The sequence below is a fragment of the Dromaius novaehollandiae genome, chromosome 8 (assembly GCF_036370855.1).
Source record: "Dromaius novaehollandiae isolate bDroNov1 chromosome 8, bDroNov1.hap1, whole genome shotgun sequence".
Classification (NCBI taxonomy): Eukaryota; Metazoa; Chordata; class Aves; order Casuariiformes; family Dromaiidae; genus Dromaius; species Dromaius novaehollandiae.
Genome location: NC_088105.1, coordinates 31,560,155 through 31,579,163, shown reverse-complemented (window position 1 = coordinate 31,579,163; position 19,009 = coordinate 31,560,155). Strand labels below are relative to the sequence as shown.

At 38.6% G+C, this 19,009-nt stretch overlaps 1 protein-coding gene across 10 annotated transcripts in view; it reads right to left on the bottom strand.

The window, feature by feature from the left end:
• MAST2 (microtubule associated serine/threonine kinase 2) overlaps positions 1 to 19,009 on the bottom strand; it is a 205,478-nt gene that overhangs the window by 27,783 nt on the left and 158,686 nt on the right. For all 10 annotated transcript variants that reach the window (XM_064516146.1, XM_064516152.1, XM_064516147.1 and 7 more), the window contains 7 exons: positions 16,762 to 16,837; positions 15,185 to 15,394; positions 9,708 to 9,809; positions 5,699 to 5,831; positions 3,680 to 3,741; positions 2,928 to 3,013; positions 896 to 1,104 (listed from right to left, as the gene is read on the bottom strand). In XM_064516146.1, coding sequence (XP_064372216.1) covers positions 896 to 1,104; positions 2,928 to 3,013; positions 3,680 to 3,741; positions 5,699 to 5,831; positions 9,708 to 9,809; positions 15,185 to 15,394; positions 16,762 to 16,837 — 878 coding nt within the window. The remainder of the gene's footprint in view (positions 1 to 895; positions 1,105 to 2,927; positions 3,014 to 3,679; positions 3,742 to 5,698; positions 5,832 to 9,707; positions 9,810 to 15,184; positions 15,395 to 16,761; positions 16,838 to 19,009) is intronic.

The window sequence follows — 19,009 nt, the reverse complement described above, 5'->3', positions numbered from 1 at the left end:
TTCGTCTCTACTTGCAAATAGGAGTTAATGTTAAAGTTTGTTATGTCAATACATCTGCTTCCATTCCATTCATTTATCTAAAAGAGCACTAACATAGTAACTAAAGCTTACTTCTCAGCAGCATTCAGCCAAGCAAGCCAGGTATAAGAAATTAATCCTACCCATCAATGGAAATATATTGCTTACAAAAAGATACAGCAATAAAATAAAATCAAATAATATTCCAATGAACAGGCAAAGTAAGAAACCCAACAGCAGAAAATATTGTATTCTCGAAAAAGCTGACAGAGAACAAAGACTGCGCCGCTTGGTAATGTTTCTTAGCTCTCTTTTTCTAACCTTAGTGCCAAGCACGCTATGGATCTAGCCATGGCCTCCCACAGGAGAACCAAAGGGTCTCTTTCCAGTAAAAACTGGAAAGTTCATGCTGACTTCTCACCCCAGCAACCTCTCTATATGTGGCTTTACATTTCCTCAGGTCCACTACGAACACATTGCATTAGTCACAGGGATTCACAAATGGAGTATCTCCTTACACAAAATCATGCTAGCAGGGTAGAATGATTCATTTCTCCAGCTCAGCCCAAGCAGCCTGTACACCTCCTCCCTACATGGGCTTCATAATCGCCCTGCACCCAGGCGGAGGGACGCAGCGCCAACTGTGCTTACCTTACATGAAAAAGCAGCATCACACACACAAAAGACATTCTTCCTGTTTGTTACATTCGGAGCAGTGCAGTGATCAGTATTACACCCAGAAGTACACATTTTATAAAACACTTGGAAACGTCATCCTTTCTGATGGGAGACACTGTGTATACACTACACGCACATCCTATCTAAGGTCCCTTTGCAAGATTAAATTATGACAAACATGCCGGCATTCAATAGATACCTTCCACATACTCCATAACCATGCAGAGATGGCGCTTGGTCTCAAAGGAGCAGAACATGCTGACTACAAAGGGGTTCTCAGCAAAAGTCAAGATATCTCTCTCCACAAAAGCCTGTTGGATCTGGTTTCTCAGAATTAGGTTCTGTTTGTTGATCTTCTTCATAGCAAAACGTTGACGGGTGGTCTTGTGTCGCACCAAATACACCGCTCTAGAAAACCACATATCAAGAGCAAAGGATCATTTTCAGTTCACACTATTTTAAATAGTGGACAGGAACGGTTTTGGAGGGATTCTGACAAACATATTTGTGACTCCATAACATCCCATCTCAATGCCAAGCTCCCCTAGAAAAGAAGGAACCTCATGATGCTTCTCTTCCAAAAGCTACTCTGACCAGATCTCTTTGAATTAAGTAGCATTGTCATCAATGTGACTAAAAAATGTCACAAACTTCCTTATGCATCAGTACAAAGCTACGTATTTTTCAACATTATAGTCACCATTTAACTAAAACGTTGTCCAAAATGCAAGGAACCAGCACAATTTCTTTCCAGCTCCATAACATGGATTTGACGTAACACTGTCACCAGGGATTTCCTTCAGTAAAGTATCTCTTACATTTCTATCATTTGCAGATCATTAGATTCCTGCATGTTAATAATACAGTTTGCAAATAAAATTTTCATCCAGTCTGCCTGCCTTATTGAATCAGTACTTGCTTCTTTTTCTCTGGAGTGTATTACATTTAACATAGTATCATGTCTCACAAGCAGCTGACTATGAAATACAACCAGTAAAAAGGCAGGATACGAGTTATAGCAAAACTTCCACCCCTCTCATTTTTACAGAGATATGTTTAAAATCACAGGGTCTGTGCAGAAATATGACTGCAAACATAAAATCGTGTCCAGCAATATGGCTTTTTGATTTGCTCTACTGTGTCTTCATAGACTAAGAAAAAATATACTTACACTCTTTCGCATAATTTCTAAGAAATGAGTTGCTGCTAACTAAGCGTCCACTTCAACAAAACACTCAAGCACATGCTTAAGTTTTGCTGTTACAGCCTACTGAGTATCACTCCTTTTCAGTTATGGCCTACTGAATACCACTGATAAGGATTTATGAACTGCAAAGAGTCAGGAACTGTCTTTAATATTCTAGATAGGTTTGTAGGAATGGTTAAAGTTTCAACTGAGAAACTCCATTCTGGATTCTTCAACAGGTAATAAAAATCTAATGGCATTTTTACCGCATGACTTCTCAAGTAGATCTGCCCCCATCTAATTTTAGCATTTATTTTAGTATCTCAAAGCTCACAGCCACGTACATTACATATATAATCTCAATACATGGAAAACCATAACCTTTTCCTTCAAATTTTTGCTATTTTAATGAGTAACCAATAACATTTGCAACTACAGAATTTCATTCTCACTCATTTAACCTCTACACAAACACAAATCACAGGACTTAACCAGATATCACGAACGGAAATACAGAATGTCCTGATAAGCAATAAACACATGGGTGCAAAATAATTTTCTCAAATTCCTGACGCTACATTTTTCTCTAAGAAATTCACAATCAACCATGTGACAATACTTCTCTTAGAGACAACGTTCAGGGAAAATGTTTTTGTCATCTCAGGCCAATGCTGCAGAAAAAAAAAGCTTGAGGTCACAGCTAGGAAGAACTTCAGCAAACTGTTCTGAGAGCTTTAATGCAGGGCAACCACTTTTTACAGAGGGTCACCGAGCTGGAAGCTGTATGTCAGCTCAGCGCAGTGCGAGGCCTTCACAGCCGGAAACCACAGCAACGTAAAAGTGTTATTGCCTATAAACCCAGAGAACATTAAAGAAAGCATCTACCGCAAGACTTCATAAGTTTGGAACCTTTGTAAGGCCCAAGCAGTATTCATTATGCTCTGGATCCAACAGAAAACAGTCATTTGCCTAGCTTTGGTATAGCCCTTCACTGCATAGGATGATAATAGCATTTTCTTCTAAAGTAGAGTATAAAAAGCATTACCCATAAGCTCCATTACTGATCAGTTTAATATTTTCAAATTCTTCCTCGGATGGAGTTTTCTTTGATTGCACAGAGGCGCCGCGGCTCTGGGGAAAGAAAACAAAAAACAAACATACATCAGGGGAGCAGGAATGACTTCATACTCTACACAACTTCTCTGTCCTTTTCTTTTTTAAGCAGAATTCACCCAAACACAACCCAATCCTGAATCTCTGGAGTGCTCAGTTTTAGGATAATAATCTGTATCCTTAGGAGCCTTGCAGACTCCCCTCCCAAATATCAGCACAGTAAGTCAGTGGACTAAAAAATTCAGGCTTTTCCTCAACACTATATTTTTAAAATACCAATCAACTAAAAATATTAAGGATCTTTGAAACTCGGTGAGTTATATGACTAAATTTTTCCAACAGTCCATTACTAAAGTCAACTTCCCTCAAATTCCCATCACATTTTACATATGCAGATATAAAGAATTTTTTTTTAATTGAAAAGAATTGAAAATGATTTTTGCTTGCAACTGTAAAGAAACATCAACAAGACTTAATGATAATGACTGCTTGTATCTTTAAAGCATTTCACCTCCACAGTATAGACCAGTTTGATGAGTGTGTACTTTAGTTTTAACATGCATTTTTAAATGTCATCCCTTTTTTTTAATTAAAATTACTCTGCATTATAATTTATTCTTTACTGTAGACTACTCCTTTTCAAAGAAAAAAGTGCTAGACAGTGTGCATGTATTACTGCTTTACCTCAACTGAATCATCTGTCTCAGGAGTGTCTGGGCTGTCATAGCTATTCAGCTGGGCCATTTCTGAAAAGAAAGCAGAAAGATTACTCCTAATGATCTCAATCAAACACTGTTCCCTTTGTTTATACAAGGCAAACAGTATTTTAAGAGGTGCTCGTAGATTATGAAGCACATTTTTTCCCTCTGTCCCCAATTATACAGTGATAACCTTTAACATCTTGTGAGCTGCAGGCAATATTTTATATAGAGATGAATATAATTAATGGTCCTCTTCTCAGTATCAATTATTCTAGATGGTTTCTTTAATAAGTAAAAGCAATAAATGCAAGTTTGCAGAAACCACCAGCTATCCAATGGCAAAACCGATTCCATGCTTACATGTCTGCATATAGCCTGGTGGCACCTATGTACTTCAGAAAAGAAAAAGCATTACATTTCAAATAACCTCTCTCCATGAAATGTGTCCGGTTCTGCAAAATGCTGAGCAGCAAACTGTGAGAAAGTTGGTTAGTTTAGGCTACTCAGCTGTCTTAGGAGATGCTATAAACTTTGCAGAACCAAATCCTACATTAGCCACTAGTCTCTGAACAGACATCATTGACATTTCTGGGTGCCTTCCTTACAGAGAGGAAATAAGGCACCTTGACATCTCCACACATTTCTAAAGAAATTTGACTTTAGTAAGGGGAATTAGTGATAGAAAGGTTCTCTCCCAAGACAGGCATCAAAGGAAATTTCCCTTTAATGTCAGATTTCAACAAATGCTATTAAATTGCATTTAGCAATCTTTGGTAGAAATTTTCCTGAAGAGCTCTTTACGTGAAGTCAACCTGTCACTGTCATTCTAGTAAACACTGCAGAAGTTAGACTAGTCCTATCCAGACTACTAATTTATGGTAAAATTATGCTCTCCTGAGAAAACAAAAAGTACCGATCAACTGCTAAAATATTCCGCAGTCATCTCCAGTCTCTGCCGCGCTTCCTATTGCCGCTGAGTGAGCCGTGCCTGAGGCCACAGTTTGGGCTTGTAAAACTTGTCAGAGGGGAAAAGAATCAACGAGCAAAACGCAAGGAGAACTATTAACTCCCAAATTCCAAAATTAAGACCTTCTGCAGCTCTGTACATTTAGAGCAGATTCATTTTTACCATATGCAATACTGGGATCTAGTGGAAAAGCTGTCAGCTTCTTCTAAGGCATTACTTCTACAGTGCCTGAAAACGCACTGTCATTTCACAGACCTTATAAAAATCCGATGTAATGGGTAAAAGGTAAATTTTTATGATCTTTTTAAAAAATTTATCAAATGCTTAAGTGTAACATCAACATTTCTAAAAACTGTAAAACCTAAAATAAACTATCTTCACCACAAAAGTAGCATCGCTCTGAACATAACCTAGGTTAATTATTATAAATTGTTTGGTTAAATACCTTTTGGGACCAGAAATACAAGCTTTTGTATCCAAGTGAACTCCTAACTGACTTCATATATATAGTTTGCCCACTATAGAAAACCGTGTGTGCTCGTGTGTGTACACACTCCATGGCAAGTCACAACAAATACACTTTTCCCAGAAGGGACAACAAAGTGGGATGACAGAACTCCTTCCAACCAGCACAGAAGAGACCACAGCATGCAGACAGCGGCTGATCAGAAATATAACAGGTAAATTTAGTTTTACCCCTCCAGCACTACAGAAAAAAACAGTTAAAATGTAAAGCCATTTACTAACATTCTTCCAGCTATAATACAGGGATACATTAGTAACCCCCCCCCCCAAACAAAGCATTCTAACTGTTGATGTGTGATTCTTATGCTAGTAACACTCCTTTGACACATATGGCTGGAAAGGAGAGTTTAGAATTGGACAGCAAACAGGAAAACAAGGAAAAAAAAAAGGCAGTGAAATCAATCCAATAAAATGAAAGCCCCTTTTAGCTATGTAGTGACCAGGGGTTAGTATCTGGAGATCTGACTATCCCGTTAATAGTTTGGGGAGTATAAAAAGAAGAGTTCTCACCCTCCAGGGGATCCCTGGTAAGTCCCAACTGGCTGATAATGTAACGGGGAATGTCGCATTTAATTCCTTGCCCTTCCTTGGCATGGCCTTCTGCAGCTTCCAACAAGTGGTAGAACTCTTCAGGATCAAACTCCTAGAGCAAGACAGTGAGAGATGCAGAGAGAGGTAAATGATTCAGTCCCACAGTTATGAAAGGATCCTCTCCCGTAGAGGAAAGCACAGGTTGGGTCACCCGGACTTCTCAGGAACATCCCAAATCCATTCTGGGCTCAGCAGAGAGGCAAAACATTTGCAGTTACAAGAAGCAAGCCAATGCATTACACCCGCTCGGGAAAAGTGAAGCTCTATTTCACACATTTACAGACTGCCAAATGTCCTCTGGCTTAGACCTGCCATTCAAACGTCACAAGGATTGTAGAGACTCTTCATAAACCAAAACCAGACTATCAGGTCAATACAGTCATAAGAATGCAGGAATTTATCTGGACCCACCTCCTAATTTTGTCACCCTTGGGATATGCCAGTGAAAGGTGCCTCCTTCTGCCACCTCTGTCTGACAGCTGAGTTAAGCCAAAATGGGCATCTCCCGCTTTCAAATATCAGTTCTGATCAAATCTTACACCTTCCCACCCAATTCTGCAACTGTCCCAACCTCAGCAATTGTTAATAAAATAGCAATTGCTATTTTATTTGTAAAATAACATTAGAAATTATTTATTTATAAAATAGCATTAAAATTTATTTATAAAACAGCAATTGCTATTTTATCAACAGAGAAGACTTCATTTTCGATACATATGAAATAGTGTAACGGGTTTGGAGGGGGTGGATCATCTAATCAGCTCAAGTCTGATGTACAGGATCCCTAAGGAAAGTGACGTATATAACCAGGTGTGTTCTCCTTTGTCAGATGAACAGATCTAGTTGGAAATAAAAGACCAGCTTTTGAGTGTAGAAGCACTGCTGCTCAGAAGCAAGTTAACTAATGCACTTTAACCCTCCTCTTCAAACCTTGCCCTTTAGCAGCAGCAAGCAGCTTTGCCAAGACTCTTTAAACATTTTTCAGTGCAACTGGAGGAGAAGAGGGGAGGAGTTACAGCTTACAGCAGTGAAGGATAGCAGAAAAAGAACTGACCTGAAAATGATCAGCAATTGAAGAGAGAGTACAGAATTGCAAATAAGAAAAACAGAGAATATGACATATAAGCATATTTGAGTGGTTAGAAAAAAGGAGAAAAGACGCTCTTTCTTGGTTGCACTAAATGGCTTGTATGGCCAAAGATGGCAATGACTCAAAACACAACGCTCCCTTCTAACTTGACTGGAAGATGATTTATCAAGTGCTTCAGTAAGGACCAAGAGCAGGAACCATACTGAAAAGTACCAGTACCATGGTACAATTGTAGGACATTTATTGGTGGGCAAAAGACAGTAGAAAAACACCTGGTACCAAAAAATTTAAATATATAAAAGAAAAAAAATCAAGAAATAAAATAAATTTAAGCTATGCCTTCTTGTTGGCAGGTTTATTTAATTCTCTGAATACAGTTGTACCTAAACGAAAAAGAATAGCCCCTACTAAGAGACCAAAAGTCCTATGGAAAAGGAACCTAAGAGAAGAATAAACTACCTACTTTTACAATCTAATAAGCAAACAATGAAGTTAAAGGTTAAATTGCAAAAACAATGCAATTCCCAAGCTATTTAAATGGTAGACTCTCTATTGCTATAGATCTTGCTCCTTTATGGGATAAAAGGAACATTAATACTGAAGTCTTCATGTCAGCAGAATAAAATAAACAAATAAATACAAAAAAATTGCTAGAAAGGTAATAAAGCTTAAAAAGAAAGACTAATATACAGATCCAGACATCACTTTTAGACTTTGGGATCTAGCCACTTCATTTTCAAGGTTGTCACTACATGCTTTGGAGCTCATTACTCAAAACTCAATGACTTTTCTGCTTCCACCTGCTCCCGCACGCTTTGCAGAATGGCAGGTGCAGGAGGTAGTGCAGGAACCCGGAGATCTCCTGATCTGCAGCTAAGAGCTGGTTCGAGTTTGGAACTGCTTCCAGCTACAGAGATGGGCTCACAAAACCTGCCAAAGTTTTGTGCCTTCCTAGACGACGTGTTACCAACAGAGCATACATAAGCATAGAGGGTGGTTGTAAGCACAGCAAATACAATAAGTTTTAATTTATTTGCTTTCTTTATTGTCTTCACTCCCAAAAAAACATTTTAAAGACATGCTTGAAGATAACTGGAATCACAGAACTCATCTAAATCACAAAAATGGCTTTCAAAGCCAAAGAAATCCCAATTCGGATGAAGTTGTGTCCAGGATTTTCAATGTAATGTAGTGGAGACTTCTTGAATAAACAAGTGTAGGCATCTGTCTTGCTAGTTGTGTGGCCTACTTCATCACCGAAAGTGGTCTTCCTTGCACCAAAGGGTTCACACAGCAAAGCAGTCCACCTGAGGTTGCAGGTGTTTTCTAAAACTAATGTCATTGGAAAGGTTGGCCCATTCTCATCTACCTTATCAAAGAAAGCTCGGCCAAACTCGTTTATCTTCTCATGATTCCAGTGATTAAAAAGTCACCCCTGGATACGCTAGATTCAATATGCCTCAGTCAGATGCAGCTTCCCTCTCATTTTTATGTTCAGAAAGAACCATTAGGTCATATGCTTGGACCTCTCAAATAACATAGGCCAGGGAATTTCATCTGGTTACTTCTAAAAAGTCATTTGCAACAAAGCCTAGTTTCCAAAAAGATATTCAGCTTAGATGCAAGGATTTACAAGAGAAAAAACTGACTACTTCATAGAAGCATTTTGCTATCACTTTTTTTACACTTTATCACATTTGCTATCACAATTTTTTAATATGAATGGATCTACTTTCCATCCTTATGTCTCTATCTGGTACCTGGACTTATTTGTAAAGCATGAGCAATCGTGTCTTTACCTTCCTTTTGACAATGATAAATAGATGAAGTTTCTTAAGGTTCCACTGTAAGTTATTGGCAGCTCCAGCCCTCAAACAACTTTTTCTGACTCTTCCCTGCACTCTCCAACCTTTCAACATCATTTTGAAATGCAGTCACAGAAGTGACCACCATAATCAATCGCCACAGAACGTTGTATGCAACACAGACATAATCACCTCTTTCCCTATCTATCCAAGGATAATACTAACTCTCTTGCCACAGCTTCACAGTGGGAATGCATATTCATGCTGCTTGCCCACTATAGCTAACAAAATATTTTCAGAGTTGCAAGTTTTTGGGATACAGTGTCCTATTTCATTGAGATGGCCTGAACAATCTTCGCTATTTCCTAGAACTAAATATAAAAATACCTTCTTATTAGCCCAAATAATTTGTTGAAAAGCATGATGAGACCTAATTTTCCATATATTTTAATTGCATTGAAGAGGATTTCTCCATGCCTAACAAACCTGCTTGGGTCTCTCCCTGTCCTATCTCTCTCTATTTTCACAGTTAGAAAACCTGACACCAGGCTTTTCAGGAACTGCTGTCCACAGAAAGAGTTTCAATCTGAGAGCCCAAACATCATTTATATCATGGAAGGGAACTTTTGGTAATGGTTCTTCCTTAGCAAAACTCTTTAGGCATCTCAGGCAGACCATACATTCACACGCTGTATCTTCACGATACCTGTTGACAACATGAGGAAAATCAGGTGACAGCAAGTTGCATGAAATGATGCCAGCATGTACATCTGACCCCTCCCCCTTAATTTAATTTAATTTTAGAATTTACACTAAAACCCTATTAGCTGTTGTTGCAACTGGCACCTTGTTAAAAAGATACTTCTATATTACTGTAAAAGACTCTTAGCACTCCCTTTTTTTTAATGCTGATTTCTTTCTCGTCAATGTTTTCATCGGAGTTTAAGCTTTCTCTCAAAGGCTGTATGTTCCCTATCTCCTCAAATACATACCCTTTAGATCACACTCGTGCTCTCCCGAGGACCAAACTTACCAGGCACTCAAGCAGCCGAGCTGGTCGCGCAATGATAATCATCAGCTTTTTCACAAGTTGAGTAACGAAAGCAACCTCTGAGCTCTCGGATCGCTCGTGGGCCTGCAGAGAGCAAAACAGCACGTTATGGTCCTAACAGTGAACTCTTCATTTCTATACATCAAACGCTGAAGGCAGAGCAATCGCCCACTCAGTAACCGTAATTCAGCAGCAAAGGCATGACTGAGTCCAGCCAGGCAATGAGCTCAGCTCGGTCAAGGATGCCAAGTTGCATATAGCTTTTCCATTACAACTGACTGCCTTTATCAAGCAAGAGATATTCCAAAGGCTCTGTTTGCATTATGTTGCTTATCAGTTTTATTACATGTGATTTTTTTATTTTATTTTAAAACGGAAAATAGGAATACTGTTTTTTTCAATTTAAGCTTCCCATGATGCTGAAGTCTAGATAATTACCAACATCTACACACGTTTCTCAGCTTTATTTTTAGGTAGAATTTGAACAATTTATGTTCATCATCATGAAAAACCCAGCCTTTAAATTTCTCTTGATTTCATTCCATAAATCCCACCAAGCACCTACTGCATTGTACTGTATACTCTGTTGTACCAAACACACAAGCAAATCTATAATATGCAGAAACCTAATTCAGAGAATTTTTTCTTGTCCACTCCTATTCTTTCACATTATTGGATTTCAGTATAAACTCAAGGCTTAGTTTCAAGATGTGCGTGTGGTGGGGGGTGCTTTTTATAACAATCAATACATTAAAAACTAATAATGTAAAAATACAAAGACTAATTTGAAAAACCAAAAACAATTACTTTTTTTGCTCAGAGGCACAATGGTTACATTATGAGCCCTAAAGTGCAAGTAAATAGTATTTCATTTCAGGCTGATAAAAGATGGTTCCAGTGACATGAAAACCTGAGACAAACTAAAGCCAGTTTTCACAAAGGTCTAAAAATCAGGCTTTAGCACAGCCACTTAGTAAAGTCCAAAAGCAGCTCGATGACAAAGTTCACCACCAAGCTTTTCAGTTGCTTGTAGGAACGATATTTTAACCAACAAGGATTCAAGCAGCAGGAAACAAAAAGGTTCATTTAGCATTGTTCATTAGCACCAAAAAGCGAAAGACATACAGCTGAGAAGTCAAAACACTGATCGTCACCTAAATGAACAATAAAAACACAAGAAAGCACAAATTCTGAGCTAGAAAAGCATAAGCAGCATTGTTGAACAATCTATCCCTGATTTTTTTTAACTAAACAAGAGAAGTAAAAAGTTCAATACTTCTCATTTTGACAAAGGTCTAAATATGTTATTTCCGTAATTCAGCATTGATAAGCTACAGCTAGGTTTTAACCTCGAAGAAAACTATATAACTGCTAATCTAAAAACAACATCAGAGATGTTTCCCGGTTTTAGTAGTATAAAGAATATTATTTTGAAAGTATTGAAATAACAGGTTGAGATTTTTTGCTAACTAAAAGACATTTTCTAATTAGAAAAAAAAAAAAAAAGATTAAAAGGAAGATTAGTATTCGTTCCTAATGCATTACCCAAACTTAGGAGGAAAAACACGAGTTCTGGAAAGAAATTAATGATTTCATATTTGGAGAGCCATCCTCGATCACCAGAGGTTAGGTGAGTTGGGATGAAAAGATTACACATTAACATTCAAGTACGAGCCACGCAATTGCAAAGTCCTCTTTTTCCCCCCTACATAAGTTATATTACGCAAAACATACTAATTCATCTTTTTGCTTCTGTTTATAGGTGTCAAAGCCAACTTATTGTTTTAAATCAAGTCCTTTTGTTTTCTCCCTTTCTCATTTAGGCAAAGTAATGTAAAAATGTAACTGACTTAATCATGTGTCTCTCTGAAAAATGAAAAGCTAACCCGACTACCAAGCGATAAAGAAAAGCAAAAGGGGGGGGGGGGGGAAATGGAGCAGAGTACAGAGTTACGAAAACCGAACACAACTTGTAACAGCCACTCAGCCATCATCTCGGCGCAGCGCTGCTGCTCCAGGAGCCCCAGGAGAGCTGCCTCTTCCCGCCGCCCCCTCTCGCAGGACAGCCCGGACATCTCCGCCGACCTCTCGTTCGCAACCGATCGCAGCAGCCCGAAATCACGGGGTTATATAGCCTGCTGCTCCCAGGCGCTGCGGCGTGCCGCCTAATAAGCCGCTGCCGCTGACGAGGCGCTCGTCTGGAGGGTGCTGGGGTCATGCCGGGGCTTCCCCCGCTGCTGCCCCTGGCAGGGAGGCGCGAGAGCCCCCGGGGCGCGAGGACCCCGCTGCCGTTCCCGAGCCCAAGCCTGAGCCCATCCCGGCCGCCCAGGTACGGCAGGCGGCGGCGTGTGATTTACCAGCCGATTCCCCCATCTGAAAGCCCCATCCGTCACGAAGTGCAGCTACTGGGGCATGAAATTAAAATCACTGTCCTCCCCTGGGGTTCAGCAGGGCCAATAACTGGGATATGCAAGTCACAGTGCTGCAATTGAGCTAATATACCGATGGAAACCAAAGCACGAGAACTGCGAGGCCAAGCTCCAATAAATTCACACTTAGGCTCTTGTTAAGAAAGCAATTGCAATCAGAACATCAATTTTCCGAAGTGCGGTATCAGTCAGCATAGTGTGTTGCTAACACCTTCCCCTCTCTCTTTTGTTCTGTGTACAGAAACACCTGTAATCCCTCATTTCCCTACCTCCGGAGAGCCTGCGTTGAGCCATTAAATCTCTGCTGACTAGATATACCTTGTCTTTGTCATTCAGTCAATTCAACCAGGTAATCACAAGTATTCGGTAAATTCAGCCAAGTAATCACCAGACAATAACCTCATTTTTTCAGGAACCCGAGCTCCCATCCCATCCCCTGACCCCACCCCTGCAGTAAAAGATAAAGAATCAACTGCCATATATTCTTTATACAAGTACTTTATCTTATTTTTCAATGTTTGTACTTTAAATGTAAAGTGTAACATTCAAATCCATGTTTTTCAAAATAAAGAAAATCTATTAAATTCACTTGTACTTCAGGATCATTTCAATGATGCAATTAGCAATAGGTTTTTCTGGCTAAAACACAATAATTCACGCTCACAAACAAGAGAAGTGGTCTCATTTGCCATAACTAATGAGGTTTTTTGGTATTTAAAAACTTTAAAAAGCTTTCTGGCCTGGTATATTTAAGCAGTTCATTATTTACATAACCAATTACTCTGTTTTATGGAGACATTTTCACAACATAAAGTAGCTTTAATTTGCAACATATTAAATTGAGTTTTCTTTCTATGGTTTGAAATGACTGCGCAAGTTTAGCTCGTTACCAAATGTTAGAATAAAGATGTTAAAGAAAGGAATTTCAATAGAGTCAGCTCCTATACAGGAAAACTATATGAAAATCTGCATATACTTCCCTTCACGCCAGTTACTGCCCTGCTGCCACTCATTTCCTTATTCACGAGAAAATCACCTGCCCAGTCCTTCCATATCTTATAAAACAAACTTCTTGTGTTTCAGGTTAGTCCCCCAAAAGAAATATTATTGCCACTTTCTACGTGTTTAATCTGAAATGCCCCATTGCTTCCTTTTACAACACAGCATAAAGGGGAAACACAAATTGGCTAGCAGGGGAAAAAAGGAGTCTTTAAATAACAGAATAGAAAAGACAAAGAACTATGATAAGAAACAGAAAAACAAATGAAAAAGATGTGGAAAGTAGTCTTTGGTATTCCTACATTGTCTTTAATTTCTTTGTCCTCGTCCCTCCCACCCCATTCCACCTCCCTTGTCTCTCCAAGCTTTCCTTTTAGTTGTCTCAAGCTCACCTTACTTCTGAGAGAGAAATCAATTAAGAACTGATCCCCCCCCATCCGGACCCTGCAGGAGATGTTAAGGAGGAAGGGTCAAGGCGACTCCTGGGTGTCAAATACTGAGCAAGCACAGAGATGATCCCTGAACCTTACCTAGTGCCAGCTCAATGGCATCGTTCCCTGTGCTCAGAAGTACAATGAATGTAGGGGGAAAGAGAAAAGGACACGTAAGCAGGTGTATTTTGAGGGTTTTCTTCTGAGGGAAGAGGGAGAGAAAAGGAAATGGGGTTTTGTTTTGTCTTTTTTTTTTAATTAAAACATCATTGCTCTGCTACTTTTTGGATATCCAAAACGCAATGCACTACTGAAATGCATCCACAGTGGTTACTAATGTGTCATAGGCAGACAACCATAAAAGCCCTTCAAAGACATACCCTACCTCCTTATGGTCCTCATCCCGGGAGAACACCACAAAAATAAATAAGTCATTTTTCTCTTATGCATAGCAAATATCAAAAAATGTACACCCATGCTCATAAATGGAGCAGCCAAAGATTTTAGCTGATACAAGGGAAGATTCTGAGCTTTCGGCAAATCTTTTTAATATGATAATATTATATTAATATTTGCATTCACTTGCCATTTTCTAATGGCTGGATGGAGGGGCAGAGACATACAAACTAGTGCAATTCACACCAATGTGTTAGCAAACCGATCAGTGACATATAAACACACAGATTAAAATAGATTAAAAACCACCAAGGAGCATTTCAGGTGCTCTATTTCTAAGTCTCTCACTGATATTTGTGATCTGAGACCATGATCTTTAGAAACACTGTATTTTCAGCTTGCCACCTCCTTCAATCAAAGCCAAGAATTAGGAGGTACCTAAACCGAGGTCTGGACCCAGCAACAAGCAGGACTCTCTACTGACTCTTTGCAACAGCTACAATATATTCTAGCAACACTGCATCCTATTTTCAGTTAAATTTGTTCTCAGTCAAACTGCATTAACTTACAGAACAGTACAGCAGGCACTTGCACAGAATGAAGGAACACTAAAGTCTAAGGGATTTTTTGAATTTAATATTATTTTCATTTGAAAGGAAAAGAGTGATTTTTAATAAGCAGCTGAAGCGCACTGAGTATGCATTAAATTTGTGCCCTCTTGTGTATTTTCATATGCTTTGAACACCAGAAAACACATCGAAGTACTAAAAAAAACCCACAACTGAATTAAGTTCAGCTCAAGAAACTCTTTTATGAAAAATTTATAGCAACACTACAAACCATGGTGTTTTCACTCCTTGAAGGCACTATTGTAATTAATAAGTCAGAGTCTTGAAGTACATGAAAGTAAGTTCAGTAATTTCCTTCATCTGAATGAAACCAATTTTCCTAAGTGGTAAAGACTGCCTCTGAGTTACTCATATGCATATTTGACTTTTGTACAAACAAAGTACACAGGTGAAGTGACTTGCTCAAATCCGCCCATGGTAGATCAACAGCAGACAGGAACAGCTCAGGTCTCTCGACACCACCACCCACTGCCCTTCCCTTGGAGTCTGTGCTGTCTCTCCTAAAATCAAAGCTCTGGCTTATTGTTTAAAGTTTCAATCAAAATAATATATTCTACTTTCCAGGGAGCACTTACATCCTGGAGAAGTTTCTCCAAGTTTTCCTGCAGCTCATAAAAGTACCGAGAAGTAATAAGACCTTCACGTGATTTATCTAGGCAGTCTCGGGCCAGTTCAATAACTTGGTGATGAATGAAACTTAGGACCCCATCTGCTAATTGCAGCACATTCTCAGGAGCGTTAGAGGCAATGAACTCAGCCAACCGTTCCTCCATCTGCGCCGTGGCCTAAGAGGAAGGAATAAACAAGTTACTTTTTAAATATTACTGTCCAGGAACTTAAACACCAACAGGCAGGGTGCTTAAGTAACATATTTTAAATCCCAGAATGCACTAGTTTCAAAAAAAAGTTCCAAAACATAATGATATTGCTTTACTTAGAATAAAAATAATACGACATAGGTGAAAGCTATGTTCACAAGGTCCAGCGACAAGAATTAATTGGAACACACTTGTTGAAAATGCAAGTGATCATAAAAACATCCCGGCTCTGAGTCTGTATTCTTATCCTGGAGACCCACAGAAGGACACAAGACATTAAGCTGTTTTCAGAACTTTGAGGCAAGACCATGAATCCTGAAAATCACTGTTAATGTCCTAAGCAATAGCCACATGGCATTCCTATCACTGTAAGCCCTGATATCCTGTCACCAGAAACGTATATTTTTGCTATTGGTAAAACAGATAGGCACGGCAGTTACTCTGGCCACATCAACAACGCTAGGGTACACAGTCTTCTTACACTCATTTCAGTGAGATGCTAATCTTCAAAGCTGGGGTCCACGGATTTCAATATTCAACATTTTGAAAACCTATTTTCACTGCAGATCACTTCAGCATTGAAATGATTTACTTTTCTGAAAACCTAAATCTATCTTCATTGTTTCCGTGGTACCAAAAGTCCTGGTGGCATACCCTGCTTTTGCCAAAAACCTCCAGCGTAATTTGCAATGACTTTTAAAGAGAATTCTGTGTTTCCAATATGAAAATGTAAAGCCTACCAAAACCAAAAAAGTTTGGATCAGTATAAAGCAAATTTAATGCAATTATACATGGAACACTGGGCAGATGTTATTCAACGTATTTTTAAATTACTGTTTGAAATAGCTTTGTTAAAGCATGTATGAAGTTTAGCTTTTTAAAGTATATATGAAACTAAGCAAATTATCCTTTCTCCAACCTTGATCTGCTTCAGTATTTGATGCAAAAATCAAGGATTACTGCAGAATATATGGAGACCCTGGCCTCAAACAATAACATTTATATTGAGCAGCCAGAGCATGGCTCTTGTCCTCATTCCTATACACATTTGGCATGCCAAAAAAAAGATGTGAGAAATTTAATATGTATGAAATACATACACAAATACACTAAGCTTTTTACACACTTCTATCTGATCTTGCTAAACATTCAATCTCTTTCTTCTACTGCAAAATTAATACATGAAGTACAGAGGACAGCTTCAAACTCTCAGCAAATTGCATTGCTTGAAAATAAGAGGTAAGATAAGCGATCCTTCCCCAATGGGTATTACAAATTAACTGAATTTTGTCACAAGTTCATTGACTGCATTATTTAAAAAAATGATTCCTTACCTTTGGAAACCTTTCTTTGTACACATGATTCATCATTATTATTTCACTGTCAAAGGAAACTGGGGAGCGACCCGGGCTAGAGAGAAAAAGAAAATACATTATCATTTGACAGCTGTCATATCAAAACTCTCAAGAATCCAGTACTGGTCATAACGCTGCCACATTGATGGTAGCTTCCAAGGCTTCGACTTCACTTAAGTAACAGGCATGTTCTGAACTTCAGAGAAAATCCTAGCAAGAAAAGAGTTTATAGCCTTCCAAAAGTCACAGTTAACTCATCGGAAAACTACTAACACTCCTGTATACACATGAATTCAGGCAAAGAACACACCTATTTTCGGTGAACGTAAGACCTACCACATCAACGTGTTAAAAACATTGCATTTGTTATGTTATTTCCCACGGGTTCCCTTACTGCCCTCCAGGGTAGTGGTAGGAGATGGGTGCAGAAAGAACTCAACAGTATCGCTAGAGTCTGTAGGGTCAGAAAGCAGCAGAGTAAAATGAAACAAGGAATTTGAGGTGACTTGCTTTCCTTTGAAAAACACCACACTACAGTAGGGAAGCATGAATAGTCTTCTTCAGTTAAAAATAATATATATAAATAGCTCAAGCAATAGGAACAGAATACTTCTCTGGATTACACCACGGATGCACACTGAAAAACAGGGCACTGAATCTTGAGAAGCTGCATTGATATTACTGTCTGGGTAATTTTAAAAGACGACTTGCATCTGATTGCATCACATCTGACGGCATGCAATGCTCTGACTCATTCCATCACAGAGGACGGCCTGAGCGAGGCAATGCAGAAAATCCCTAGAGACACGATCACTTACGGCATCCCATTTTTCTGGTTACATTGTTTTAATATTCCAGACAAGCAAGGGCTTCAATTATGCGACATACTACAGGATTGTTGTCTTTATGATTTTAAGAGTATTACGTATTGCTAAAAATATTTTCTCTATGTCAAAATATATAATTTTATCTTGAATCAATTTAGACATATTTGAAAACTTTCTTGTGAAGGATGAAATTAATCTCTTTGAGTGGAATAAATACATTTTAAACTCTGACTGCATTAAAGCTACTACCGTGCTTCTAACCTATTTAAAGGAAAAACATTCTTTCAGGAAGATAAATTTACAATTCACAGAAAATTTAACTCACTGGCTCACGGAGGATAGCAATAACCATCCCTTTTCATGCAAGGTGCTGGAATTCCATGGATAACGCTGTCTCTTCTTTTTATTAAGGTTTATCCCTCAGCTTGAGAAAACACACTTTGGACTACATCTCTTATTGAACTCTTATGTTAAAGGAGAAAATAAACTGATTTTGATGTTCAATGGTTATTCATACCAAGCCAAAACACATTTGCATTAATATTCTTTTTGTTAGGAGAATATATCCATTAGCATGATGGATAGCTATTTTTATCAAGGAAAATTTTCCTAATAAAGAAACTTACATTTATATTCATACGTAATGTATGAGAGATAATAAAAACAAGGGCAAGAATATTTAAATATAGAGAGCTATTGATACCATGAAGGTGTTCTGGAAAATTAAATATCCCATTTAGAGGCAAGTATCCCTACCTAGCCTATGTTTATCCCTCTTTCTTTAAGACCATACATGCTGACACGGACACATTTATTTACTGGTAGTTCATCTGGAGCTGAAGAATTTGATACAGAGTTATTGAAGAATTTAGTTTTCTGTAACGAATTATTTCCTCGTATGATTTAAGTGAGGAATAAACTACGAGGATATATGAACCCTTTGGTACTGACTTCAGAAATATGTAGGCACGTACATCCTTCCTTTTAGCACTAAAGCAGTCCTCCTAAAATTTCTGCATGCTTAAGTATTTGCTGTCTTAGGGCTATAATAAAACATGTGCTTCCCCCTCGCCGCAAGACTCTGTATTCACAAGAACGCAGGAGGCTCAGCGCTCTGCCGAAACCGGGCTGCTGGGGCTGTCCTGCCAGCACATCCCGTGGTGCCCTAGGAGCAGCCGCAGTGATTTTATTTTTCAATTGTGAAACAAAGCAATTCTTACATTCTTTGTACAAGAGTCCACTAATCAGTAAGAAAATAAACACTTAATAACTTAGCTTTCTTGCGCATTGGCTGTTTTTTCGCTCATCTTTAAAATTGATTAATGCCTCTTTTTACCACCTATAATGACAGAGCATGCGAGCAACTCAGGATAAAACCCGAGATCAAGGTTCATACTGTC